At 34.6% G+C, this 13026-nt stretch overlaps 1 protein-coding gene across 1 annotated transcript in view; it reads left to right on the top strand.

The window, feature by feature from the left end:
* LOC126978281 (protein furry) overlaps positions 1-13026 on the top strand; it is a 166547-nt gene that overhangs the window by 91594 nt on the left and 61927 nt on the right. The window contains exons 29-30 of the mRNA XM_050827028.1: positions 9019-9153; positions 12817-13008. Of these exons, the coding sequence (XP_050682985.1) occupies positions 9019-9153; positions 12817-13008 (327 nt within the window). The remainder of the gene's footprint in view (positions 1-9018; positions 9154-12816; positions 13009-13026) is intronic.

The raw sequence follows: 13026 nt of genomic DNA, 5'->3' as shown, positions 1-13026 counted from the left end.
CTAGCTAACCCGACAGACGTTGATCTGTTCATAATAAAATAAAAGTATTTCTAAATGATATAATATGTTATGTATTAACGCCCCCATAAATTAAATTGTAAATTATAAAAGCGTTGAGATTTAATTACAATATACTCCGAAAATTTTTATCTTTAATATGAAAAATATGCTTGTTTATTATAAATCAGCTATATTAATAATTTATTGCAGAAAAAAATTATAGGCAGGTGAAACCACAGCGCACAGCTAGTAAAAATTTTTAATTAAACTGTCTGTATCTAACTTAGCTTGATATGTGGCAGCAAGTTAAAAAAATATTTGTTATTGCCGGCTGGAACAGCTCGGACCAAGGATTATTACAACCGGACTATGGAAAACCTTACGTAGTGCTTACAGGACGATACGATATAGGTACTTAACTTCTTTCTTAAAAAAACGCGTACACCTTCCTATTATGCCGGCAACTTGTGGTTTCTGTGTATGTATTCCTGGTATTGCAGGAGAATGTAACATGTCGTGATTCCTATCAATCAATATAATATAATATAATAATAGTAATATGATAATCGTGTTTGTAAAGAATCAATCATTCAAATCATTCACATTCATAATGACAAAAACCAACCAAAGGCCGATAAATTTGGACTTGATATCTGTAAAAAACAACAATTGGCGTTTGTAGCGACTTCCGATAGAAATGAATAATTAGAAGATTTTATAGTATTTAAATTTGATATTTCATAATGCATTGAACTTTTCTCTAAATCCATTCAATTTCACTCATAAGATATACAGAGCACATATGTTACACAATACGTCAGCTGTATAGCTACAGATATACTGCTACAAGCATTCCGGTGAGGCGAGATTTCACCCATCCAAGAAGTGTATCTTATTTTTATGTTTTTTTTTACGCAAACCCGTAAGATTTTTCTCTACCAAAAAGTACCCAACACGGCTAAAAAAGTTTTCACTTCAATAAAATTGTAGAATTTGTAATGTCCAAATAACAAAAGTTAGAGAGTGATGTGGAGCTAAAATAGAGGTAACGTCGTTTATTGAAATGAGCGTTGGCTAGGTTAGGTCGTATTGCTGTACAAATTTATACGTATAAGTTGATGAAAGCTTATTGAAAACGCGATTCAGGCTTGTATTTCATGATCGGGTCGAAAATGTACTGAAAAGACTGTCAACCGTCCCAAAAAAATAGAAATCATGTATGAAAAATTGGTTTCGAAGTTAAGAATGGCTTCTTCCCTTGATAAATAGATGTCCTTAATTAAGTCCTCAAAGGGTGACGGGGTTTTAATTATGCATGTTTGTCTTTATTACAATATATATGTAAGGTATAGACTTTATTCATTGTAGAAACATAGTCCACATTAGTAGTGGGAATACTACGTTAGCAAACAAGCACTAGCTTCGCTCACGAGAAGCGTTGCGAGAATGTAAGGGAAAACGCCAGATGCGCGTGTTATCAGATTTACATTCACTCAATTCCACCCCCCAAACTATTCCAACATTCACGTGTACCGTTTATAAAGCATTCACCTTTGTACATCAGTCGACATATATATTAAACAGTAGCCAACAACTCTCCCAACGTGTAATTATACATATATAGGGGGATATAAACTCCCATTGAAATCGGTTCACCTGGTTAGGAGACTATTACGACATGTTATGCTTTATGTTCGCTGTGAACGTACATTTAATGCAATGCGATATTTTGATACGACAAACAGACACTCAGTTTTATTAATATATATAGTTTTCTATACGTTATTGTGAAGGGCAAACGATGTGTCTCTCTGTTTGTATAGGTTTATCGATGCTGAATGTTCTCCTTTTAATTACATATTACCAAAATTGTTCAAGTGAAATTTTATGTTGTTCCGATAGTGTTGGTTCTAGTTGTCATAAGAAGCTCTATCAGTAGCAAAATTGATCTAATTTATTCATATTAATTTATGAATATACCACCTAATCTGGCAACTAGCAAGCTCAAATGAATTCATTTTTTATGACGTAAAGTAATCTCAATAAAATGGCGACCATGTACCGGAAGACGCAGTGTTGGTAGACCCCCCAAAGACCGACGATCTGGTCAAGGTCGCCGGTATATGTTGGATGAGGGCAGCGCGAGACTGATCGTCGTAGAGATCTTTGGGGGAGGCCCTTGTCCAGCAGTGGACGTCCTCCGGCTGTTGGTGAATGATTAATTAAAGTCTCAGCAATAAATAAAAAACAATTCTAATTGAGGTAGCTTTTTGACTTGAATGCATGCCTATAATCTGTCTGGCCCAGAATCAGTTTCAATGGGATTAGTCACAGCTTGTTTTGGAAGTATCTCGGATCGGAAGTATATCTTGGAGTGAGCGACTCGATGTCCGTGTGTCGCTTAGAGCAGGTCATTAATTCTTAAATTAACCCTAAGTTGTAGTAAAGAGTTTTAAATTTTAAAATTCAGTACTTGGCTACTATTTTTTAAGACTTAGTGCTAAGAGGTTTCACAAAACGATCTGAGACAGCCTCTTGACACAGCCTAAAGTTTTCACAAAAATGTAAGTTTGCGACTTCTTGATAAAACACTCCCCACAAAAACCCGATTGAAGCAGTACGATACGGGTACCACGTTGCACATTATTTTGTATACTGTAGTGCTCTTAAACTGTGAAATTTTTATGATCAATAAATTGGATATTTCTGTACTTTTCAAACGCGCATGGGAACAGCAAGCATTATGATACCTACAGTCTAACTTCTTTAACTTTGGGGATGAATTTAGGGCATGTCCTGTATATTGGCGAGTAGTTACATACCTAGCTGAACAACTGGGCACAAACCATTTTTGACGCATTTAAAAAAAAATCTATGTACACAAAAAAAACTTTATTTGGGTGCTACACGAGCTGACTGAAAGAAACCTAATGAACGGTGTACATAATAAAACCGGGCCGTTCTTGAAAATGCTGATAACTGGTGTACGACAAGAACGTCCGAAAAGGTCGTGATCAAAGTTATGTCAGGCTTCACAACTGTGAACTGTGACTCTTTGACTGAACTGTGTGACTGTGGCGAAACCCGGGCTAACTCACAATAAGGTTCACCTTATTACATAACATCGGCTTTGTGTATGGTGAGATTCGGTGAGATTGTTCATTATGAGCTTTTACCACTGGGCAGAAAGCAAGAAGTTGGGAGAAGTTGGTGTGGTCTTTTATCACGTTAACGCTAGACCACATACAAACATTGCTCCTTTAACTTACGGCCGTTCCCAATATTCAGTCTATCCCTTACTTGAGATAAAAATGGTAACTATCGTTGACTTTTCTGTCCCAATAAACTTATCGACGGTAACTCACCTTATCCGTACACGCTGTCTGTCAATGGGACGACGTATAGCTTACCAGCGATTTCAATTCACGCGTCCCAATATAAGGCGATAAGAATGACTTATCGAGTATATTAGGATTTATCTCTATCTGTAGATAGTATAATGGGAACGGCCGTTAGCCGGTTTCAATGCATCCGCCATATAGCTCAGATTTCAACCAATCATCACGGAAGGAAATAAAAAAGGCATAAGAGGCATTTATTTTCTCAAAATTGATTCCTTAAGAAATGTTTTTGATGTCATAAATAATAAATTCATTAGAAGTCCCATAACTTCTACAGCGACGAGATCACTTACCAAGACGACAAAAAATCTTCGCACAAAAAAGTACCTATAATCTATACAGGGTGTCCCGTAATCAGTGGACCAACGGGATACCCGTGATAGGGGTGGTCATCATCTATCGAAAACACCAAATTTTACTGTTCTAGGGCCAGTAGTTCAAAAGATATGATTTTTTAAGCATTATTTTGAAAATTCTACCCTTATCAACACAAAAGTTGAAAAAAAATATTTTTTATTTTTATTTTGCCCTGTTTCTTAACTTAAGGTGGCTGAGGAAACATGTGTCTTCACAATTAAATCCATTTTTGTGAATAAATATTGCCAAATTAAAAATTAAAAACCAAAACATGCGCAAATATCAAATAACTAAATTTGCAACGTGATGTTTGAAGCAAGCTAGTGCAAAAAAAATGTATGACAGCCTTGCGGACCATTATTTAAAAAACATCTGCAGTTCATACTGATTCCAAAAAGGTATAATTAATCATTATTGTGAAACAATAAAAGACAATAATTATTTTAAATCAACATTAGATAGCAATTTCTTGGCGGAATTTACAATAAAACAAAAGTAAATAGTTAGAATTTTTTTATTTATTTCTTATAATAAATGTTCGAAATGTCTTCCTCTTACTCTAAGGCATAGCCGGCATCTTCTTATAAAATTTCTTTTTAAACTTTTTAACGCCCTTTCATTATTTTTGACTTTTTCACTCACCACATTCAGTTTTTGTCTTAGCTGTCTTTCGTTATCGTTAACGGTTTCATATACGGATTCTTTAAAATATCCCCATAAAAAATAATCCAATGGATTAAGATCAGGTGATCGAGCTGGCCATGGGATTGTACCTCCTCGTCCAATCCACCTACTTGGGTAAGACTCGTTTAAATATTCCCTCACTTGTCTGCAATAATGAACGGGTGCGCCATCATGCTGTAACCACATCCTCTCACATACCTCCTGTGGTACATTTGCTAATAAATTACTTAAGTCATTTCTTAAAAATTGCAAGTACCGAGCACCATTAAGCCTCGGTGGGAGCTCAAATGGACCAATAAGTTTACCATCTAAGATTCCAGCCCACAAATTGACTCCAAACTGGTGCTGGAATCTATCTTCTCGTACAATACGTGGATTCACAACAGCCCATTCATGTAAATTATGAATGTTAAACACTCCAACTCTTTTAAAACACGATTCATCGCTCCATAATATTGAATTGAAAAATAGTGGATCTTGTCGGCATCGGCGAAGCATCTCTGCACAAAAATCTATCCTCCGTTGATAATCAGCAGGTAATAGTGCCTGCACTCGTTGAATATGATAAGGGTATAAACTGTTTCTTTTTAAAATGCGATGTACTGTTGTTTTTGCTATACCAGTACGTCTTGAAATACGACGAACACTCGTAGAAGGTTCTTCTGTCACTTCGGCCAGTATTTGAAGTTCATCGACTCTTCTAGGTCTTCCCACGTTGTTTGCAGCTCCGGGAATTCTGCCTTCTAAATACGCGTTATTTACACGGAGAAAAATTCGATGATCCGGATAGCGGTCGCGATTAGGATAGCGCTCACGATACGTACGGGCTGCTTGCCGAGCGTTTGCATTACACAGACCGTAAATAAAATACATCTCAGCATATTCACGAGGAGTATAGGTATTAGGCATTTTATAAAATCCGGGCAAACAGTATCCAAATCACAAAGACAAACAAGGTCCAATTCAAGCGTCAGTCACCAAAAAAAAGAGTCGTAATGGTAGCGAAGTAAAAAACACGTGTGCAGCTACGAGCTATGAGCAAGTCTCTGATGAAACTAAGAATAATTTGAAAAATTAGGGTGTGGGGATCATAGGCGTCGGCCAATAGGACCCCGTAAACGAAAAAGGTACCTGAGCGAGAAAGAGATAGCATATTGTGTTATCTCTCTCTCGATAACAAAATAATTCTCAGAATAGATAGCGCTTAAATGTTTCTCGCAATTGGAGTCTAAAATTGGTTATTAAGTTATTTTTTTTGTAAAATGTAATATTGTTATACCTTTTTGGAATCAGTATGAACTGCAGATGTTTTTTAAATAATGGTCCGCAAGGCTGTCATACATTTTTTTTGCACTAGCTTGCTTCAAACATCACGTTGCAAATTTAGTTATTTGATATTTGCGCATGTTTTGGTTTTTAATTTTTAATTTGGCAATATTTATTCACAAAAATGGATTTAATTGTGAAGACACATGTTTCCTCAGCCACCTTAAGTTAAGAAACAGGGCAAAATAAAAATAAAAAATATTTTTTTTCAACTTTTGTGTTGATAAGGGTAGAATTTTCAAAATAATGCTTAAAAAATCATATCTTTTGAACTACTGGCCCTAGAACAGTAAAATTTGGTGTTTTCGATAGATGATGACCACCCCTATCACGGGTATCCCGTTGGTCCACTGATTACGGGACACCCTGTATATACCGTAGTTGAATGCAAATAAATACTCTTTGAAAAAAATCTTGAGTTTTTATATAAAATATGAAGAATCTTTGATCTCCACTCTTGACGATTCTCGGTGATATATTTGGATTGGTATACATAAATTTTGAAATGTTGATTTATTACTTTTGTAAATGAAAACATTGATTTCAATGCTTTGGTGGGTAATATCATCAATTGAAACATCGTCACCATAAGTTTATTCGATCTTTCAAGATTAGCTTAATGACTAGCTGTACGGTCTTATGATTCCTTATGTTTGATCTTATGATTCCTTATGTTTGATCTTATGATATCCGAATGCTTTCAATTTCATTTTGTTTTTCATGTCGCTGTGCCGTCCAATTAGACTGAAAATTGGATTTGTTCCTAGTATTTCGAATTCTTCGACCTAAATTCCTCCGCTCGCGTCTTACTAGTGGCCTGGGTCTTGAAATGAGTATAGATGGAAACAGACACAAAAGAAAACCAATCGCATAGATGTATCGAGTACTTGATGTGGATTTAGAAGCAAAGATTTTAAATCCACCAAAAATAATACGCATTGAGATTTTACTGTAGATCTTTCAAAGTATGGCGGACAATTTCGAAATATGGCGACGCCGAATTAATATTATTTTTTAAATCTTACAAATTTATCATCCGATTACGTTTATAATCTATATTCAACAGGTACTGTTTGAATGGAAAAAAGTAAAAGGGCTTATTATTTTTCGCGGAATATTTTCTCCTATAATAGACCTTCCTTGGGCTTTATACAAATTAGTTATGACTTCTTAAACAAGTTGAATTGGTTTAGTCCTTCTATATTCAATAGAAATCCTAAATTGATTGAAGGATGCCATAAATCTGGACTAAGATTGGAGATCGAATATACAAAGGAGCCGTCTGTCTCGTAATTGGTTGACGTTTTGTGATATAAAAATGTTTTCATATTTTCATATTAGCAGATAAGATGAAGGTCGTTTGGCTCATTAATTATAACGAAAAATATTTGCCCTTATTGTTATTTTTTATAAATGATACCTTTATTATGGGAAATAATAAAGGTGGTTTTTGTAGCAACACCAAATACAATTCTGTGTAGTAAGTATCACTTTTAATAGGGTTTCTTGATTAGATTATCCTTGTATGTAACCAAGAAATCGTCATCATAATGTCATTCGGCCTAATACGTCATAATTTCATATATACAGGGTGTCCCAAAGTTATGGGACATGAAGGGAAAGTACCTTAAATATCGAAGATAGGCTATTTTACTGAAAGTTATGTTATTTTTAAAAGTTAGTTATTTTACTTTATGTTATTTTTAAAAGTCAGTACTTTTGCATTCAAAGATTTTCTAAAAATTACTTGCCTCGTCTGGGAATCGAACCGACTGAAATGTAAAAAAAACAACACCCCTACTTTTATGATGCCAATTGAAAGAATGGCCAAAAACTAATAACTCTTCTTAAGTAACATAGTATTTTAAAAGAAAGGAACAACGTAAAATGAATGTTTTCCTACTTGGATTGGTACGAATGGACCGATTAGATGGCCGGCCATATCCCCGGACCTTACACCATTAGATTTGTTCTTGTGGGGATACGTGAAAGATATGCTATACAAAAAACGATACGAGAACGTGGGCGAGTTACAACTCTTTGTAACAATTCTGTAATTGTGCCATATCATATCGAGTATTCACCATAAAATTATAAGAAAATCAACAGGCAGCGGACTCATTAAAAGATTGGCGATTTGCGTAAGACAAGAGGGATCACATTTTGAGCATTTAATTAATTAATTTACAAAAAAATACCCACTTAATTGACTACTTTCTTTTAAAAAACTATGTTACTTAAGTCGAGTTTATTAGTTTTTGGCCATTCTTTCGATTGGCATCATAAGAGTAGGGGTGTTTTTTTTTTACATTTAAGTCGGTTCGATTCCCAGACGAGGCAAGTAATTTTTAGAAAATCTTTGAATGTAGCATTACTTTATTTATTATTGTATATATTATATTGTATTATATTATATATTACTATTTATATTATTACATTTTGAAAATAACATAAAGTCTTCTTTTAGTTCTTGTGGCCGGCTTTGTCGTGGTCGGAAATGGGCATTAATATGGTGCCTGGATCATCCTGTCGCTCAGAAGGCAATGGAGACGGCTACACTTGGAGTTTCCCTGCTAGATCGAATCAGAAATGACGAGATCCGTAGGTGAAACTGAAGTGCCAGTGGGCAGGGCACATAGCTCGACGGACAGATGGCCGTTGGGGCAGTAAAATCCTCGAATGGCGACCACGTACCGAAAGACGTAGTGTTGGTAGGCCCTCTATAAGAAGGACCGACGATCTGGTCAATATCGCCGAAGTAGGTTGGATGAGGGCAGCGCAGAACCGAATGTCGTAGCGATCTTTGGGGGAGGCCTTTGTCCAGCAGTGGACGTTTTCCAGCTGAAATGGATTGGAATCATCTTGATATCGAGAACTCTACCTCATGTTGTTGAATTTAAAGTTATTTTATGCATTTATAGTTACATTTTTGTAATGGGGATATAATTCTCGAATAATAAATACTTTTATTTATTAACAGTTTGTGTAGATTGATAATGTATCTGCTGTACTCAATAGCTCCTGGGGTTTTTAATTTAATAACATTTTTTAACTTACTTGACAAAATCGTGACGTTGGGTATTTTTTTTTGCATCACTTTTCACAGATTGGAATTAAAATAATTTGTAAAATTATGAAGATGTAAACATTTATTTAAAATAATGGCAATTAATTTCTTGGTATGTTATGTTTCTATAACTATGTATATTGATATACAATGTATTTGTATGGTATAAATTTTATTGTGCAGTTTTCGGATCAACATCCCAAAGAGATTGAAGAGTTATGGTCAACGCTGTGCGCCTGTTGGCCCAACAATCTCAAAGTTATCATCCGGTACCTCATCATCGTTTCCGGAATGGCACCCAACGAACTTCTACCATATGTGAGTCCATTTTTTTATTACTCGCAGTTTCATAAGATAGTCTATGGCGTTAAGAGTAACACGTATCCGAATTGATATGTTATTGAACTTGATTGTTATAATTTTGTTTTTTTTTTTTATTAGATTAAGTGGCGCGAGGGGCATGATGTTGTCCTGTTTACATACATGTTTCTTATAATCATAAATCAAAAATTCTGAGAGGCATCGCAAGATGCCGGCTAGATTATGGGTACCCCAACGGCACCTTTTTCTTCCGTGAAGCAGTAATGTGTAAGAATTACTGTGTTTTGGTCTGAAGGGCGTCGTAGCTAGTGAAAATACTGGGCAAACGAGACTTGACAACTGGTATGCCTCAAGGTGACGAGCGCAGTTGTAGTGCCGCTCAGAATTTTTGGGGTTTTCAATAATCCTGAGCGGCACTGCATTGTAATGGGCAGGTCGTATCAATTACCATCAGCTGAACGTCCTGCTCGTCTCGACCCTTATTTTCGTAAATAAAAAATACTCCTTTACGGCAGGTAAAGGCGACGCTGTTGTACCAACCTAGCTGTAAAATACTTAAAAAAATATATTTCTTAAACATTGACGTACAAGAAACAACTAGACTCACAATTACACACAAAAATTGTCGAGTTGAGTTTTCGTTCACTTGTGCTTCGGCCGCGCTTTGAATACAACGCCACGCAATGACAAAGTGTTTAGTCAAAAGCTGACCAAATATATATTCAAACTTTAAAAGGATGAAGTGTCGTATTTCAAGTAATGCGCCATTAAATCAACAAAACTGTGTAAGTAATTGAATAAAAAAATCTCTTAACCTCTATTTTCAGCAAACGTACGCATACTAAAACAAAGGCATATCTTATTATACTATATATACCTTATGTACTTACTAAAATTATAATTGTATAATGATTGTGTTGACAGTGTAACTATCTGAATAATTTAAACCATAAGATCATATCTCTCTAAACAATGTATTGGACGATTGGCTCAGCGGTGAAAAGCGTTGGAGGTGTTTTAGTACATACAAGTTCTGTATAATAAATCATTTAGGCACAAAACTTTATAGAATACAAGAGAAACTATAGACGAGTATTTATTTCAACGTCCTGTTACGAGTACTAATTCCTTAAATACAATTGCGGAAGTAAAAGTGTGTATATGAGTCTTTACAAGCAAATATTTCATTTGAATATTAATTTTCAAATGAACTCAAAGTTTTATTTGTGAATTCCTTTGACACTCGAGCTGGAATTAATGGAAAATGCTTTAGTGGCTTGGAAGGTAGTGCACATGTTTAAGTACTCGGACTATATATGGTTACAAACTTACTTCGAAATACGATTCATGCATTTGGACTTTCAACGAGTACGTTTCTCTTTGATACACTTATGTTACAACTTCTGTGTTATGATTTAAAATCCTTTTTTACAAAGAGTACTTTTGTTGAAACTTTAGATGACTTTTTTTAATCTAGGATGATACTATTATTTGCTAATTTGCTTCAGAAATTCTCATTTTTAGTCTCATTTTTATCTTTATATCAGAACATTGTTCACCATAAACATAGAATTAGTGGTTCCTACGAGGGTGTGATTTGTAGGCACAAGTTGAAACCGAGGGTCTCCATATACCTGAATAAGTGATTCGCCCTATACTCCCGAGTGAAACATAGTAAAGTAGTTTATAATATGTATAGTTACGACGAAAATAAAGTAGAAATTATTGCATATATAACAAATGTCAATTCAATAATGAAAGCTTCTTAAAGTACAGTCAGCGTCAAAAAGATAGAAGTTACCCATCAAACAGTTCAACTTGTAAGTTTGTGTATTTGTGTAACCACTTTTGGTCACATTACCAACTATGTTTTCTATATATTTTTTAATTGTAGTTATATATATTTATTTTTATTTATCTGATAATCTATCAGGTAATGAAATGAGTATATAAAACTAATATTAATAACTGAAACATTGCTCTGTCTGCATGTTTACATTCAATGTTAATATTAACATGTCAAATGAAGTTAAAGTTTGTTGACAATCTAATGTCCTTACACCAAAACTTAATTTTCCACAAATGTATCCATATTTTTGAACACTTTTTGTGGTTTTATGTTTATGGTGTCCCGATATAATTGACTACTTTGAGTGACGATATCTATTTGGTCACTTTCGATGAATCGATGTATATGGTAACGATGCGTGTTGCAATGTTTTTCAATACAGTGGGTGACGCTATCTTTTTGACGCTGACTGTACCTTTCACAGCTTTTATGAGTACATTGTTCACCTAGCGATACATAATGACGCGATGCTGCAATTAGTAGGCGCGCGACGAATTCGAGGGACACCCTCGCTAAATACGTATAAAAACATCCGAATGAAATCGCTTATTCCCTGCGTGTTAAATTTAATGCTATCTACGAAGAAAATACAAACAAATTCTTTTATTTAAAAAAATACAAAAATCATTCTTACAGTTTGTACTCATTCATTGTTAATAAAATATTAAGGTTGCCACATAATTTGTACGTTAATAATTGTAATTGGCCGATTTAAAAGTAGGTTAGAATTTATTATTTTCATATAATTGTCTGCCAATCAAACCAAATTTAATGATTTTTAATGCAACTTACTTTAGTCGCCCCCAGGTGCACCCTTATTACGAACCGCTAAAATTATCCCGTTTGTAAAAAATGTACTATTTTAAATGACTTTTATGACTGCTAATCCGTGTCACATAACATAAAATTACTGTCGCTTTGAGACCATAAGGACATATTTTTATGGAATAATTCATAAGTACTCGATTATGGTAAGTGAATACAGCCCATCGATATCCACTTGTTGCAAGAAAATCACTTATCATTTCAAGATTTTAATGACAGCTTTTAATTAAGGTTTTCGTAGTATGTGTGACATAGAAGGAAAGACAGTCTGAACACATATATTGAATAATTTTATAATGATATAATTAGAAACCGTTCGTCGAGAATTAATTAATTAGAAAGTTAGATATCGTCGGAAGAGAAACCCCAATGTTTCGCCAAGACAGATATTTGAAATGGAACTGTAACTCTGTAATTCACTTAGTGCGGCTGCACCGAAGGTTCAGTGCTGTTATATAAATATAATTATATAAATTACTTTATTTCAATGATGCAATAAATGTAATTAGAGCAAAAGTAGACTTCTTATGTAATTATTACATCAGAAATATGTTGAAAATTATATTAGTAAGATGTCAATGTCAAAGTTCTTTATTTGCCAGAAACATTCACAAGCTAAGTTCGTACAAATTTAAGAGTAGTCACATGTTTCGTTTGCATGCCATGCAAATATTTTAGTGGTTTCGTTTTATAATATTATAACCTTACACAATCAATAATAACTGCTACATTTAATTTGATCAATGTAAAGATATACCTGATAAACCCTACAATACACAATTATAATAATTAATGAAGCATTAAGAGATAATGTAGTAAAAATAATCACAAAAAATTATAATATCAAAAATAGTATTCGATGCTCTTCCAAAGTGAGACTTAGTTGGTTTACGAAAAATACTCAGATTAAAAGCTGATCTGTGTGTCTCACATGTTTCGTGTTATGTTTTTTTTTCTGGTAATTATTGTTATAAATGTATGTTTAGGCAAAACGCGTTGTTTTGTACCTCGCCCGCTCCCGCCCGGAGAGACTCCTTGATGAAATGATGACAGAACTCCAAACTGTTGAGACGCTCAACTGCCTAATAGAACGTACAGAGACGCCACCTTTCTACCGTCTAACGTCAATGCGGAAAGCCACGTCTGGGCATAGTGATGGACCTGGCACTGGTTCACAGGTAATACATAACCTCTTT

This window comes from Leptidea sinapis, chromosome Z (assembly GCF_905404315.1).
Source record: "Leptidea sinapis chromosome Z, ilLepSina1.1, whole genome shotgun sequence".
Lineage (NCBI taxonomy): Eukaryota > Metazoa > Arthropoda > Insecta > Lepidoptera > Pieridae > Leptidea > Leptidea sinapis.
This window is presented reverse-complemented; position numbering and strand designations above follow the sequence as displayed.